At 43.0% G+C, this 16,912-nt stretch overlaps 2 protein-coding genes across 2 annotated transcripts; both read left to right on the top strand.

Moving 5' to 3' along the window:
- Window positions 1–1,471: 1,471 nt before the first annotated feature.
- On the top strand, window positions 1,472–2,922 carry SNRPF (small nuclear ribonucleoprotein polypeptide F). Its single transcript, XM_062491431.1, has 4 exons — window positions 1,472–1,607; window positions 1,745–1,870; window positions 2,158–2,222; window positions 2,810–2,922. Exons 1-4 carry the CDS (start codon window positions 1,605–1,607, stop codon window positions 2,874–2,876), a joined length of 261 nt encoding a protein of 86 aa, XP_062347415.1. The 5' UTR covers window positions 1,472–1,604; the 3' UTR covers window positions 2,877–2,922.
- Window positions 2,923–7,003: 4,081 nt separating this feature from the next.
- AMDHD1 (amidohydrolase domain containing 1) lies at window positions 7,004–15,855 on the top strand. The gene is made up of 9 exons (XM_062491430.1): window positions 7,004–7,146; window positions 7,787–7,893; window positions 9,198–9,262; window positions 9,848–10,125; window positions 12,593–12,818; window positions 13,760–13,884; window positions 14,729–14,822; window positions 15,211–15,371; window positions 15,741–15,855. The coding sequence occupies exons 1-9, from the start codon at window positions 7,004–7,006 to the stop codon at window positions 15,853–15,855; spliced, it is 1,314 nt and encodes a 437-aa protein (XP_062347414.1).
- Window positions 15,856–16,912: the final 1,057 nt, after the last annotated feature.

The following is a 16,912-nucleotide window of genomic DNA, read 5'->3' as shown; positions in this document are numbered from 1 at the left end:
CTTTTAGTTGGCCCATAGTAAGTCCTGCTACCAGAAAGATAATTAGCATGATTTTGGTGTTCTTTCTGTTACCCATCCACTACACCCTAAAAGAAAATCACACTTATTTCTAATAGTCTTGGAAACACACATCTAGATATCTTCACAAGAAGTTTCACCTCAACATGAGGACGAACTTCTTCAGGTGGCAGAGCACTGGAACATGCTACCCAGGGAGGAACTGTCTCCTTTCCGGAGACATCCCAAATCTGGATGATTTGGATGATCTGGATGATCTCCAGAGGTCCCTTCCAACCCCAGCAATTCTGTGATTCTGTAACTGCACTTTTGATATGCGCTAGTGAACGGGAACTACAATTCCATCTGCTTCACTCTTACACACTCACAGTGCCACTGTACGTAAGGACAATCTGGACCTGGAGAAGATGGCTGGTTGCACCAACAGCTTTAAACAAGCAAATTTGAGGAGGCGATAATGGTTTTGCTTTCAATACTAGGGCACTAGACTCACTTTTGGAATGTGAAGTGCACAAACCCCACAACAGTTCTGTTACTGAAAGGTTAAGTTTCCTGAATGTGTGTTTTCCACATTCAGCACCCAATACACTGGAGCTCAAGGGAATATGTTGTACGCAGGGGCAGAAATACACATTGTGGCATTTGATGAATTTATACATAGAGTAGTAGGAGACAGTGAGGATGTGACAAATTGGTAAAGGCTACAGACGTTGGCTCAACATATTTGCCCATCAAAGACTAAGACATAAATTATAACCAGTGCAGGACGGACGCTTCACGACTCTCGCTCTCTACACCCAAAACCATCTTCGTCTGGGGGTCAGAAGACACTGACAGGGAATTCGCACTTAATGCGTCCTAGAAACTCTGAGATTTTCTATCTTTGCGTGTGGAATCAGGAAAATGTGCCGGTGCGCGCATCTATTCTCGCAGACGGATGGACGCCGCCAGGCTTTGTCCGGCACCACCAGAAGAAGCTGTCGAAGCCCTCCTGCCGGGTGCCTCGGCCACCGCACCGCGCCGCTCCGGCGCTGCCACCTCGCGGGGACGAGCCCGCGCTCAGCGGCACCGAGCTGCACACGCGGCGTGCAGGGCGGGCACGGCCGCAGGGGCCGCGCAGGGCTGTCCCACGGGCACCGGCACCGGCATAGGGACCGGCATAGAGTACGGGGCACCGGCATAGGGACCGGCACAGGGCACGGGGCACCGGCATAGGGACCGGCACAGGGCACGGGGCACAGGGCACGGGGCACGGCGTGCGCGTACGCGCGCGGGTGCAGGGCGCGGGTACGCGCACGGGAACACGCAGAGGGCGCGGGCTGACACCCTGCAGCCAACAGCGATTGGTCGGCACGGGGACGGCGGGGAAACTGAGCGGCTCGGCCAATGAGAGAGGCCCGCGGCACCGCTGGGCCAATGAGCGGGCGCGCCTGCGGCTCGGCGCGCCGGGGCGCTCCAGCCTATGGGGAGCGCGGAGCGGGTGAGAGGTCGGAGGTGGGAGAGCGGCGCCCCCGGAACGGGAAGCGGGAGCGGAGCCGCTTCCCATCGCCTCCCGTTGTCCCGCGTGGGTCTGCGCTTCTCCCGCCATGGTGAGCGGGAGCCGGGAGCCGGGAGGGGCGGGAGCCGGGCGCTGGGAGGGGCGGGAGCCGCTCGGTTGCCGGCCCCAGGCGGCCGGGCGAGGCGGAGCGGGAGGCGGGCGGCGCTGACCGTGTGCTTCCCCCGCCAGAGCCTGCCCCTCAACCCCAAGCCGTTCCTGAACGGGCTGACGGGGAAGCCGGTGATGGTGAAGCTGAAGTGGGGGATGGAGTACAAGGGCTACCTCGTCTCCGTGGACGGCTACATGAACATGCAGGTGAGGGAGCGGGGGTGCCGGCTCTCGGCGATGTGGATACCTCATCGCTGGGGGCGTTGGAGGCCGGGCTGGATGGGGCTCTGAGCAAGCTGGCCTAGCGGAAGGTGTCCTTTCCCTCCCGCAGCCGGGATGATGGGATGCCGCGGGGATGCCGCGGTCCCTCGGTGGGAATGCGGCACAGTGTGGGAGCTGTAGCCGAGCCCTGGGCTGTGGGCAGAACTGTCGTGGGCTTTGTGAAGCCGCTTTTATTGCCGTCGTTCTGATTTTTTTCTCATTTTCCTTTAAAGCTTGCGAACACAGAGGAGTACATAGATGGCGCGTTGTCTGGACACCTCGGTGAAGTTTTGATAAGGTAATTGGGGTATTTCTTTATGGTGGAGGAAGGCTCTAAATCTCCTCACCATTTGCATTAAAGCTTATACTGGTGGCTGCTGTATTTCTTGTCAAATTAAGATGCCACGTGTTGCTTTTGCAGGAAGGCTATGAATGTGTCTTTTATATCAAAGTCCCTTCTGAGAGGAGGAAAAAATGAATTTTGAATATATTTTTAAAAACATTTACTATCCCCTTTGTGACAACTAAATACTTCTGTTTTTCACATTTTTGTATATCTGGGAATCCTTTGACATTGTAAACTAGTGTATTGCAACTGGAAACGTTTTACATGATTGGAAGCTAAATTTGACCATAACTGTTCACCCAAAAGTAAAAAAAAAAATAAAATTGTACAGCATTTTCAAACAGTTACTACATTTATGAAGTTGCACAATTTAATGTACTTGTACAAGTACAAAGGTGTACAAGGCCAACAACAGCATTTTGTTTTGTAGAATTTGGCTGTTGCCAGGCTACATTCAAGGAGAAAAATGTTTAAAGCATGTTTTATGTGGGGAAAATGATAATGCTGATAGCTAAGGGAGCTCTTGGTTCTATTTACAGGTGCAATAATGTTTTGTACATCAGAGGTGTGGAAGAAGAGGAAGAAGATGGAGAAATGAGAGAATAGGTGTTTTGTATTTCTGAAATAAACTTTTTTTTTTCTTTTTTGTTTTTCATACTTTTATAGTAAGGTGCTTACTTTATTTCCATTGTTTTAGTGGGGGGAAATTAACCCTTTAAAAGCTCTTTAATATTTTATTGGTGTCTGAAAAATTAATGCTGGAGGAGCAACAGGTAATTGTTTCATTTTAAAGCTGAAAATATTAAAATGGAAAGTGAGTATTTAAAAAATTATCAGTTATCTTCCCATCTGAAACACAGGAGGACTTGGCTGTCTTTATATTTTACAGTATGTATATAGTAACTAAATACATTTCATCTTTAAACCTGTTTATAAAACATTTGGAATTAGTGGGGAAGATTTCACTGCAGGTGAGGTGTGGAGATCTGTTATACCCCAGTTCCTCTCAGAAAGTTTGAGTCAGGAACCTTGAAGTGTGGCTGTAGGGTCATTAACTTGTATCAACTTAGTAGCCAAAAGCCACACAGGCAAAAGCCTCCTGGCAGCTGTAGAGATCCACAGACTTCAGTGGCATTAATAGAGTTGAGACAAGAGACTGCAGAATGGGAGTGTTCTTTGTGTGTGTCCACTGAAGAATGGAAAGGTTACTTGGATGTCCTGTCTAAAAGCTGCACAGGTTGTGGCTGCACTAGGTGCATGTGCAGTGCTGATCTCCAGCCCTGTTGCCTGGGATGACACATCCTTGCAGAGACAGCTGGACTGGGCAGTGCTGTGTGCTCAGGGCTGCATTAGGATTGAGCAATGGTTATGTGAACTGGGGGAGGGACACCAACCTGTCAGGATAGATCCTGCAGAGAAATACCTTGCTGTTTAGGAAGTCATCCCTCAGCTATCTACGTGTTCCTTTAATATTTACTTATGTAAGTTTCCATCATAAGGGAAAAATAATTTTGGATATACTTGCACAGGTGTTTCATTGCTTAAACCAAACCCTTCTTGGCAGTATGGAGGCTTCACAGCTCTGCTGAAGTACCCAGTAATCCCATTGGGAAAGGGAAAAGAACTATTTAAGCTAAAATCACTACTAACACAAGGATAAATGAGCAAAATAAAATAGGCAATGAGCCTAGGAATCCTTAGAACAACCAGTTGTGTTCTTAGTGGTGGCAGGAATGAGAGGTAAAAAGGCATTTCACCTGGTTTGCCATGCAGCACATCCTGTTAATTTCATGATGCAGGGTAGTGCCCTTCCTATGCTGCCACTGATAGTCACAGTGCCACCAGTACTGGAGGAGCAAAGGCTGAGACTGTCACCTCAGTATCCGTCAATTCCTTGACAGCAATGGGCTGGCAGTGATCTGAAAGCTCTTCCTCTTGAGGAGGAAGTGGGACTGGAGGTGAGTTTGTCATGTGTCATCTGAGTATTGAATCAGCAGGTAGGGCCATCACTGTGACAACTCGCCAAGCTTCAGCTTTTCAGAGTAACTGGGAAAACCAAACTTCTGATTCTTGTATCTGTGTGCATAGATTAATGTGGCTGTTCCTCAACAGTCATATCTGTAGAAGGATGTCTGGAGTTGTGCTGTACAGCCAGAGTGCTTAATTCCTCCCCCGAGGGTAAAGAAAATATTTTTGCTTTGTAGAGAGAGCTACCTGTAATTCATAGCACTTCCTCTGATTCCATTCGTACAGGATGAGAATTTGTAGAATACCAGTGGTTGTTGGTGAAGCGCTGATTTTTGTGCTAGGAAAAATCTTCAGACAAGGAAAATCCTGCAGCAGTTTAAAATGAGTAGAAACCTTTTTTTGACAGAAAACAAGCCAAAGCACAAAAGAAGCAAGGAAGCAGTTTGTGTATAATGGCCTTAATGTGGCAGATACTTCCTAACTGAAGAATGAGCTGTTGATATTCCAGAACAGACAGCCTGTACCCATCATCAGGAAAACAGCCACATGTTTTTGCAGGGGGCTGTTGAGAAATGAATGAAAGTAGACAGACACAGTTGGTGAATATCTAGATAAAATTGCTATATAGAAAAAGGTAAAAAACAAAAATAAACAACCAATCTGAAAATCTACAGTAAGATGAATAATAGGAAAGACAGGTGAACTTAGCAAGAACTCATAATTAAGAAAACAAAGATATTTTTCTCATGTAATCTGTCTCCCCCTTTCAGACAAATGAGCTGCTTAATAGTCTTGAGTTTTCATCCTCAACAAAAGTGTGATCCTTTCACATAGCTTCCAATTATTTTGAGATGTTTTATCTGTTTTTTTTTCTTGATAGTTGCATTCCTTAGACTTCAAACTCAGACCATTTACTTTTGCATAGCACCAGGCATCAGACACTTTAACTAAGTAATACCTTGGTGCATAACGTGATAACTAAGTTTAGTTATGCTGCAAAAATAGAGACATGTTTCTCTTTGCTACCATCAAGTGTTCCATTCATTTCAGTGGAAGAACCCATGCAGATCAAATCAGACAACGACTTAAACGTGTGCTTAACTTAGATCCTGGTCCTAAATGATGTGGACAGAATTGCAGTGCAGGTGAAGGTAAGGTACTCTGAATATATCAGAGTAATTGGAGCTGGTTCTTAGTTCGTATGGAGCAAGCCCTATTAATACAGATTTTTTCATTTCTGGAGCAAGTCCAAAAGATAAAAGAACTGCAGACATTCACTTAGGTGTGTATTAAAGACACAAATAAAAGGGCTTGTGATTTTACATGTTGAATGCAAGATGAGGTTGTTCCAGCTGTTAATAGGATAAAAGAAATTGGAGACAAAGTAGCAGGACACTCTCAGGAAAAGATTATGCCCTGCAAAACCACTTATTAAATACGGTGAAAAGGTGGTCAAAAAGCCTAGAAATAGTGAGGCATGACACATAGCGCACGTAGTTTTGAGCTTATTTTTGTGTGTTTCTCATTTAAATATTAGGTTGTTTGCTGTTTATTTTTTACTTGGAAACCTTCCCATTCCTTGGAGTACACAAAAAAATCACACAACCTTCCTGAGAAGACCCTAAATCCTTATAATTATGAAGAGAAGAATTGCTGCAAACACCAGTTTTGTATTGTGCAGCTCACAGACTGCAAAGAAGGACAAGCTTTGGCTGTGAGTCCAGATGCTGGAATTGTACCAGGTTCACATCCCCCTCCTGACAGGACACAGGTGCACACAAGCTCCTTTTCCTTTAGCTGTAGTTTGCTTGAAAAGGAAACCAAGACACAGAGGTTGGCAAGGTTGCACTGTGCTCAGGGGGAACCAAATGGTGTCCCCTGAGGCAAACGGTGGTGTTCCCCCAAAAGGTCTCCCCCTCCCTGGGCCATTATGAGATGTGCCAAAGACAGATCTGGGAACAGAGAATTCAGAAAGCTCGTCTGAGAAAAGGCAATGTTTCCACGGTTTGAGAGATGCAAGGTTCTACACTGGGAAAAAAAAAAATAATGCAGAATTCACTTTCACTTATGCAAAAAATATTTGTAAATGTGATGTTAAGATCAATCCGACATGAGGGAAGTCAAAGCTACATAACAGATTTGCAATTTACTTTGGATCTATTCCACATTTGCAAGTCACTTTCTGTGTTTGATCCTGAGGGTTTACTGACCTCTGCTGCTTCTGTAAACAAGGAAATAGCATTCAGTAAATTTCACTAGTAATTAACTTGTGTTAAGGCAGGCATAGTGTCCCCTTTCAGGACATTTCATCATGCTGTGTGTATTATTGGAAAGGTCTGTTTAGCGGATGAAAAAAACTAATCTACAAGTTCAAGGAAAATTCAGCCAATATTTGATCTGAGACTCATCTCTAACTTCGGGCTTTTTGTTTTTAATTACAAGTTGTTTATAAGAACTGCAACATTATTGTAAACAAGAATGTTTACAGACATTCTAATTGTAGCTCTGACAGTGTATTTGAAAATGAGTCCTTGAGGAATAAGCATATCATAGCGTGATCTTGTCACGTTATCCTGGACCGAGTGGGGAGCGGGCTGCAGCGAAGTCAGGGCAGAGGGAGCCGGGCAGGGCCAAGGCCGGGTCCGGAGCCGGGGTCGGGGTCGGGGTCGGGCGAGGCGGGGCAGGACGGGGGGGGGCAGGACGGGTTGCGGGAGGGGCGCTCGGCCGCGCCTCCCCGGGGACTTTGAGCCCCGGCGCTCGGTGCCATGGCGGGCCGGCAGCGGCACCGGCTGCTGCTGGAGAACGCCGAGCAGCTGGTGCTGGTGTGCGGGCGGCGAGATCCGTACCTGCGGCGGGACGGCGCTGCCGGGCTGGGCGTGCTGCGGGCTGCCAGCCTGGTGGTGGGGCTGTGAGTGCGGGACGGGACGGGACGGGACGGGACGGGATGGAGTGGGACGGGACGGGACGGGACGGGACGGGACGGGACGGGACGGGATGGAGTGGGACGGGACGGGACGGGACGGGATGGAGTGGGACGGGACGGGACGGGACGGGACGGGGCTCTGCTGCGCTCGGGGAGCAGGGGCTGGTTCCGTGCAAGGGGGGGGAAAGCGTCCCCCAAGCGCAGTCCAGGCTTCCCGGTACAATCCTCCAACTCCGCTGGGGGAGCAGTCCCAGAGAGGCTGATCCCTGTAGTTCCCAGGGTACGAGGCATGATTTGAGTGAGGCGACGTGTGCCCTGCTGAAGCGATGCTGTATGCCCGCTGATCCTCAGGAGGAAAACAGTGATACCTAGCAGGAATTAGAGCAGAGCAGTACTAAGGTGTCATCCAGAGGGATCTCAGCGGACAAGCGTTATGGCAAGAAGCTTGAAGTGCATGGCATTACCCTAGTGTTTGCTGTGAATTGTAAAATGAGCGAACCACCTCCAGATGTGCATCTTCAGTCCTGCTGAAGGTCTTGCCCCTATGGTTCCAGGAGCTCTGTCGTTGAGCACTTGACTTTTAAGCAGGCTCACACGTCCTTTGCTCATTGACTGTGTTTTGCAGGGATGGTTGTATCAAAGCTGTGGGCCAGGCAGATGTTATTCGCAATCAGTTTTCAGAAGCAACATTTGAAAGGATAATTGACTGCTCTGGGAAGTGTGTGTTACCAGGTACGTGCATTTTTATGTTACAAAGGAACAGCACTGCCAGCACCTCAGGGACGTGATCCTGTTACTCTGCTCAGCCCTGGTGAAACCACATCTGGAGTGCTGTGTCCAGTCCTGGGATACAGTCCAGGAGAGATGTGGAGCTCCTGAAGTGGGTCCATTGGAAGGCTACAAAGGTTATGAAGGGTTTGGAGCATCTCTCTTATGAGGAGAGACAGAGAGTTTGGTCTGTCCAGCCTCAAGAAGAGATGGCTGAGAAGGGACCTCACCACTGTCTGTGTGTCTGAAGGGAGGGTGCCCACGGGAGGTTTCCAGGCTCTGCTCAGTGGTGCCAAGCAATAGGACAGGAGGCAATGGGCACAAACTGATCCACAGAAAGTTCCTTCTGAACGTGTGAAAGAACTTCTTCACTGTGCAGGTGGCTGAGCACTGGCACAGATCACCCAGAGAGGCAGTGGAGTCTCCCTCACTGGAGATATTTAAGGGTTCTTTTGGGCTTCATGGTGGAGCTCTGTCTCCTCCTGTTTTAACTTCGGATCTGTTCCTCTGTATCATAGATCACAACAGGAATGTAGCTGACCCGCAGAGCGACTCTTCAGATTCACTGTTCTTTTCTCAGCCCATCAGCCATTCAGCCACGGAGCTCAGTCTGTCCATCCTACTCACAACTGTTTGGAGGCAAAAGGGATTTTAAGTCACATATTCCACAACTTTGCCTGATAAAAAAATCCCCAAAAGATGGGCAAGTCTCTTGCATGTTAAACTATCCAAGTGGTGCTAGTCCATAAACTAGACCTGTGTTTCTCTCTTACAGTGGCCTTGCCATTCAGCAGTGTCTCTTTCAGAGCTTGTAGAAAAGGCTCCCACTGCACTAAGTGTTGCTAGTGGAAGTCTCGTGTGCTAAGCCCAGCCTAAGCAGTTTGCCTTTTTTGAAAGAGTACAGGTTTAAAGTTTAATGAATTCTTTCGAAGTCTGTTATTTATCCTTTCTTCTGTTATTTCTTCCTTTCTTCTTTCTTCTTTTCTTTGAAAACTTTATCAAAATAACATGACAAACTCAGCAACTGATGCATTTACCTGGAGACATTTTGCTTAAGGTGACAGACCTAAAAAAAAAAAAAAAAAGGGAAAGAAAATTAATAGCCTCTGAAGAAAATCATATTTGTCTGGTTGGATTCTTATTTTTCTCTACCTAATAGAGACTTTTTAGGGGAGCTTCTGCTGTCTATTTAATTTGCTTGCCTGTTCATAATCTTTTCTCTTACACAGTGAAGTAACCCAAGTGTACATTTATTTTGTTTTCTTTAGGCCTGGTGGATGCACATACGCATCCAGTGTGGGCTGGTGATAGGGTTCATGAGTTTGCAATGAAGGTAAGAGCATAAAATTACACAGATGGATTTTTCTTCCTCCTTTTCTTTTATTTTTTTTTTTTAATGTATAACTGTTTCTACTTCCTGGTGACTCTCATCTTTCTTTTACGGAAAAAGACATAATTTCTGTCAGATAATCTACCTGAGGGAGGAGGGATGATTTTTGAATACTGATAGACTGAGAGAGGAGTGTACCTGCATCCTTTGCAGCCACCCTTGATATATTTTTGCATTAATCGAAGCAATACAGGAGTACTGCCATCTATTACAATCTAAGTCTTGATTTTTTTTCTTTCCTTTTTCTTTTCCATGTAAATGAATTTTTGAGCTAGAGATTGGTTTTTCCCTTGGACTCAGGGGAAAGCAAATCTTCAGAGTAATTCTCTTTATGCCACTTCTTACTACATTTCTTCACTTAAGTGGAAGGGGGAGAGGGAAGAATTAATGGGGATTATTTTTTTTTTCCTCTCTTTGTCTCTCTCACTGCAAAGAGACCTCAAGGCACTTTTCAGTATCTCTTAGATGGAAAACGCTCATAGCTAATTGCATGGGGGGTGGTTTTTGTTTTCTCTTCTTTAACCCAAGCTGGCAGGTGCCTCCTATATGGAGATCCACCAGGCTGGGGGAGGAATCCATTTTACCGTGGAGCACACTCGGAAGGCCACGGAGGACGAGCTGTTCGTGACCTTCCAGCAGCGCCTGGAGCGCATGCTCAGAGCAGGATCCACGCTGGTGGAGTGCAAGAGTGGATATGGCTTAAACTTGGAAACCGAGCTCAAAATGCTCAGGGTGATCGAACGTGCTAGGAAATCCATGGATATTGGCATTTCCTCAACGTACTGCGGAGCTCACGCTGTGCCCAGGTAGTAGGACTTGGCTTTTCTTTCTCTTGTTAAGTACTGCTGCCTCACGTTGAAGATTGGCTTATTCTGCATCGCTCCTAAAATACAACACACTTGAAAAACAGCAGACAGTATTTATAGGAAGCTTTCCTAAATTTTAATTTGAAGGAAGGCAGGGCAACATTATTTAGTGACTCCTAAATGCCAACATAGGCTTAATACAGAACCCCTGCCCGCAGCTGATGCTCACCCTGACCATAACACAGATTAGAGGGTTTTAGAGAAAGTTCTTCTGCTTGCATTTGCTGCTATCCTTCAAGATCAGTCTCTGACATGAGATTTCATTTTGGCCAAATAACAACAAAAATACCATATTTAATCTTTATGTAGCTCCATAAACAATGTTTAATTATGCTTCCATGCAATGAAGACTTGCATGTATCTTGTAGCTATGAGATGAAGATTAAACTGTGTTTGATCAATTATTCTGATGGCTCCAGTAGATGTATCATCTTTCTCGCTTTTGATTTTTATTTTGCAATGATGAAAATTACATCTTCATGTTACCAGATTTCAGTGTATGAAGGAATTAATGAGGAGTTTTAGCTGGATATTTTGACATACTAAGTGGTAGGCTGCTACAAGACAAGGCTTGTGAGATGGAGGCAGGCTTATTGTGTGGCAATATTCAAGAGATGTTCATTAAAAGAAAAAAAAAACATACTTAAAAAAAACACCCCAAAAAACCCCAACTTTTTCTAATGTTCATGAAACCATGACCCAGAAAATATTTTTTTGCAATCTAATTGTTGTGTATTTGGAGCAGGATGGTAAATTAGCCTTTGTCATTCTAACTATGGAAAATGAATCTTGGAGGATTCATTCAAAATGAATATGGAGGCATTTTACATAAGACATTCATCTTCAGTCACTGGAAGATGGTTATGGCTAAAGAAACTAAAATCAACTGAAGGCAGCAACTGCTGCTTTCAAGAAGTTCTACTAAAATTTAGAGGACTTAATGGTAAAATAAAACTGACCTTTCACCCCAAACTATCCTTTCTCTCTCCCTTAAAAACCTTGGCAGGATCTCAGTCAAAATACTGATAAATAGTCTTTCCCACCAAAATGATTTGAGCATTTCTATGAACCAATCAAATAAATTCCAGTGTTTTCACAAGCATACTAACTCTCATGTGTTAGAAAGGCAGGTGTGCCTTCTCATTCTTTGCACACTTATGTCCCCACTGATGCACATAAAACATAATAAAATGTAGTTATAGTAAGGGTACTGTATTTTAAGTAAGGAGAAAAGATAGTTGGGGATTTGAGGAAATTTCCTGAAGGAAATACTGAGTTATCTGTATTTTCCAGTTTGGGTCTTTTAAAATCCTTTCTTAATTTTTTTTTTCAATCAAATGTTTGTGTTTAGAGTATTTTGCTTCAATTTTATGCTAGCCCTCAAACTTACACTGTGGCTTGGGTTTTCATTTTGACCAGGAGGACAGTTCTTCCTTGTTCCCTGCAGTCATCATTTTGAATCAAACTCACGGTTTGGGGAATGTCTGATTTTTAGCATCACGATCAGAGGCTGAGCAACCCCAATGACTGTTTCAGTGAGAAGGGAATGGAATAAGGGCTCTGTTTTATAACCTTGTTTATGAATTCAGGCAGAATTTGGCTTCTTGAATTCACTGCCATTGCATGGCTCCCAGCTCGGGCATGTGTGGCACTCCATAGTGCCCCATAGTGTCTGCATGCCTTACAGAGCCTGAAATAAGATTGAGATTCTCAGGTATTTAGCTGCCGTACATTCCATGTTCTTAGATATTAAAATTAGAAAATGCTAACTCAACTGCATGTTTCAGGGTCATTCGCTCTTTCTAAGGCATTTAGTGATCTCTCCTGGGTTATCTTTATGTAATAGAGGGTTCATGAATTATTCTGACTTTGGCAAATCAAACCTTGGGAAGCCCCTCTAATTAGAAACAGTTATCTGTCCATCACTCTGAATGATATAAAAGGAGGAGAGGTAAATTAAAAATAATGACTTATACTGCATATCCTCTTTGAGCTTTGATACTTGCATAACAATATTGTATGAATACCATTTAACATATTTAAATGCTCATTTACATATTTTTTAAAAATTGTATTTTAGACTACAATATAAAGAAGCCAGAATACATGAATAAGAAAGCAGAAAAAAATGTTTCAGAGTATTCCATATCTTTGTTAGCATCCAAGATACCAACCTTATTGAAAACATTCAGTAATACAATCTAATATTCTTTGAATGGAAAGTAGTAACTCATGTTGGAGAGTACATGAATTACAATGGATCTTAATTTTATAATTTGAAAGTTTTTTGAGGGATTTATATTTACATCATTTCCTAAGTAATTCAGTAATTGCATGTATGGCCTGAATGTGTGCCAGGCTTCAAGGATGTTACTCATATGGCTCTGTAACATTTTCTTTTGGTTAGAGGGAAAACTGCTACTGAAGCCACAGATGACATTATCAATAACCACCTTCCTAAACTGAAAGAACTCAAACTAAGTGGTGAAATACATGTTAACAATATAGATGTGTTCTGTGAGAAGGGAGTCTTTGATCTGGAGTCTACAAGGAGAATACTTGAAGCTGGAAAAGATATAGGGCTACAGATTAACTTCCATGGTGATGAACTCCATCCGATGAAATCTGCTGAGGTATGTCTTTCTTAACATTAATTTTTGCTCCTGTGAGAGCCCAATTTGTGAAAGAATTGCAGTTCTCAGAACTGAGGTTGTCTTTTCTAAGACTTTATGAAATAGACCATCTGATAGAAATAGATGCCAGGAGGAGCAGTGCATGTGCAGCTTTGGAGTTAAGGACGTGGGAGGAAGCCTTGACCTCTGGGACTAACATGGACTGGCTAATCAAACATTGACTTTGCTTATCTTCCACATAGGATACAGATCAGGAAGGTGGATATCCATGCACCCAAGAATGACAAGAACATGGTTTCTATGCAACTTGTAAAATATTTTTTTTTTGTTAAATGTCCTGTTAGAAGCATCAAGTCAAATTGCAGTGAGCACAGTGGTCTCATTACTCAGATATCAGAATATCTGAACACACTTAGAAAGGTGGTTTAGTCAAGACTAGGTTCCCAAATATCTTGATAAAGAAAGTCTCTTAACACCATGTTTCACCATCATTTAAATATTGCTTCCTTCCTGTGGGGTCAGCCCAAGAGGTACATAAAAAAACAAACCAAACCAAAAACTTGGTTGATCATAGAAGCCTATTTGACTTCCCAACTGAAGGCAGCATTCAGTTTTGTGAACTATTTTCTGATGGATCCTTATGAACAGGAGTTGATAATGTTTTCATCCATGGCTCTCACATAGTTTGTGTGTGAGGCTGTTAAATACACCACTGAAGGTGTGCTTCTGCACCATGGGGGGATAAAGCGATCAACTTTTCCTGCAGTAAATTAACAAATAGTTTATCTCTGTATTCTGATTGTTCTTTCAAGCATTTTTTACTATTTCTCTTCTGGTATATTTTGCATTAATAGTGAATTGTCTCTTCCAGTTGTTTAGAAACAATTTTTTAAACTGAATTAATTGAGAATAGTGAGTAATTTGGTTGAAAATTTACTTAGCTTGGAGCTGAACTAGGAGCCCGGGCCATCAGCCACCTGGAAGAAGTTAGTGATGAAGGTATTGTGGCAATGGCAAGAGCTAAGTGTGCTGCTGTCCTCCTGCCAACAACAGCCTACATGCTAAGGTAAGGCCACTAGATTGAAGGGAAACTTCTGTAACTGCAAATCCTTGTGTGTGGTTTGAGGGACTTTTAATCTAAAAGCATGAGCATGTGTCTATGCCTTAAGGATCAGTCTAGGTCAGTGAAGGCAATCACACATACAGAGAACTGAATGAGCCTTCCTCCTTGTGTCTTATTTCTGCTGGAAATCCTCCAAAATCTCTGAGACTGCTGAGGAGTGTCACAGTAGATTCGGAGTGGCTTTACAGCAACTATCACTAAAACTTCCTAGAGAGTGTACTTCTAAGTTCCCACCCCTGCAAACACTTAAACAGATTAATCCAGGGGCTGAACAATTTAAAAATGGCTACTCCAGACACTGAAGTTATTGAAAACATCTTTTGCATTATAATTGCTAAGTGAAAAGATCTCTAATGTACGCAGACTAAACCAACAGACTCAAAAATCCAGACTATTACATTCTATGTGCCACTGCTTATATTCTGGGGCCTGTTTTTGAAGCTGTAGGAGCTAAAAATTAGTTTTTTTCAGAAATGAAGATTTTCATTTTATAAATTCTTAAGTGGCTGAGGTCTGGATAAATACCAGAATTTCAGTGGTCTGGAGCCTGGTGGTTCACACTGGCAGCTGCCACATGCTGTTACTGCAAAGCTGTGGCTCACACTTCCCATTTATGTTGTCCATAGGGTGATAGGCAGAGATGCAAGAGAATTTGGGCTTTCATCTCCATAAGGATCAATGTCATTGAATGCACGAATGTAGCCAAACTGAGGGATGACTTTTGCCCTTGTAAACCATTGTATGATAACTAAGCAAATTGTACTGATGAGTTTATTTTTCCCACTAGACTGAAGCAACCTCAAGCTAGAAAAATGTTGGAAGAAGGTGTTATAGTTGCTCTTGGCAGTGACTTTAATCCTAATGCATACTGTTTTTCAATGGTAAGATAATCCTAATACTGACACCATAGAATTATGAAATTTCTTACTAGTACAACTTGTGTATAGGTCTTGCACACTTCAAATTGGTTTCATGTGCACAAGGAGAGCTGCATGCCCCACACAAACAGCTGCCTGTGTTTGTTTGTGTGTATTGGTAGTTTTTGCCAGAAAGTTTTGAAACCAGAATGGGTTCATATGCCCTGAGAGGCCTATCTAAAATGCTCTCAAAGCTACTGATTTTAGAGTTCTAGTTTTGCATTTGGCAAAATTCATTCTGTATACAAAACAACTCCTGTTGTGCAAGGAAGGAGGAGTGTGTTTAGGGATTTGAAGCATAAACAGCTTTGTGTTCCTGGTAACTCCCATTGTTCTCTTCCTTGCCTACTAGCCTATGGTGATGCATCTGGCCTGTGTAAACATGAAGATGTCAATGAATGAAGCACTGGCAGCTGCCACCATTAATGCAGCTTATGCTCTGGGAAAATCAGACACACATGGCTCTTTGGAGGTCGGCAAGCAGGGGGATCTTCTTATCATAAATTCATCAAGGTTTGTTCTTCCATTGGCACTTGCAATATACTTTAACCTTAGTTATGTTCACTGGATAAAGGGACACAGGTAGCATTTCAGACCCACTTTCATTTTCCTTAATTACCCCAGTGGAAAATAAAGCCTATGAGTTTTGTTATTACAAGTAATCCATGCCTAATTACAAATTTCCTAGAGATAATATGTGTTTATTTTGTGGAATAAATTCTCTACTGATAGACTCACTCTATTCGTGCAGCAAGAGAGAACATGTAGTCATGGAATAAGGTTTTCCCATTTTCAAGCAAATCTTATAAAATTGCCAGGTATGTTAGGCATGTGACCTGATCTTATGCAAGTTTATATATCCTTAAACATCTTGTTTTTTAGGTGGGAGCACTTGATTTACCAGTTTGGTGGACATGAAGCATTGATCAACTATGTTATAGTTAAAGGAAAAGTCATCTATGAAAATGAGAGGTGTGAGACAATGAGCAGTTATTGAGAGAGGGCAGCAGTTTAGTAAGCTACTAAAATGAAATTAGCACGGAGTATTTCAATGCAACAGACAAATCAGATTTATATTTACCAGTAAATTGTTTGCCTGCTCACTTCAGTCTTATTCAAATAAACTTTACCAAGCATTACCCATTTGGTGCATCTCAATGTCCATTGTCCTTCTCTTCAGCACAATAAAATTATTTCTAATTGTATGCATCTTAAATAAGACAGTTTCCAAAAAATGTTTTCCTATACAATTAATCTATAATATTATTATATTTGAAAATAACAAAAACAAACTGGCAATGAATAAACAGAGTTTGGATCCAGGTAAGATTTACTGGAGAGCGTGATGTTAAGTAACCTGTGACAGAGGGCCAGGGGCTCAGGCAAGCATTTAGGATGGCCCTTGGCTGTGTTGGGAGAAGATCACATGCAGTGTCATACAGATGTTCCAGAAAAGACCTAATTTTATTTACTCTAGGCTGAATCTGAAATAACGTGTTGCATTTGTTTGTGGAAGTTTGAATGTTATTCTGGTAAGTTAAGTATGATAACTTTTACTCAAAGCCATGTTGAGACTTAGGAGCCTAACTTTTTTTTGAAGCACTCTTTCATTTATTTATCTTTCAACTACTGCTTTTTTCCCCACAGTTTGCAACATAATTTAGGAATACAGTATATAGAAAAAAGGACGATACAGCTCTGGAGAATTTAAGCTTTTGGAGTATTTAAGCAGGGGTTCTAGGGTAGGAGGGTCTTTGAATACCATGGACTAAGACTTTCCTTATTTTCTAAATTTTCAAATGGATGGTGGCTGCAGAAGTAAAAAGAATTGACTTTCTGAAGGTGAAGTCCTAAAATTGCACCTGACAAGCATGAAGAACTTCACATAAAAAAAAATTATTGATATAAGCAATATAATCTGTGATACAGAGCAGAGTGCTTTAGTGAACCAGACCCTTGAAGAAGGACAATGATCTCATTGTGATTAACAGTTATTTGAAGGCCATCACAAACATATATGAGCATTATTATGACCTTCTGATCTCCCTGTGCCT

Source organism: Cinclus cinclus, chromosome 4, assembly GCF_963662255.1.
Source record: "Cinclus cinclus chromosome 4, bCinCin1.1, whole genome shotgun sequence".
NCBI classification, from domain to species: Eukaryota; Metazoa; Chordata; class Aves; order Passeriformes; family Cinclidae; genus Cinclus; species Cinclus cinclus.
This window is presented reverse-complemented; position numbering and strand designations above follow the sequence as displayed.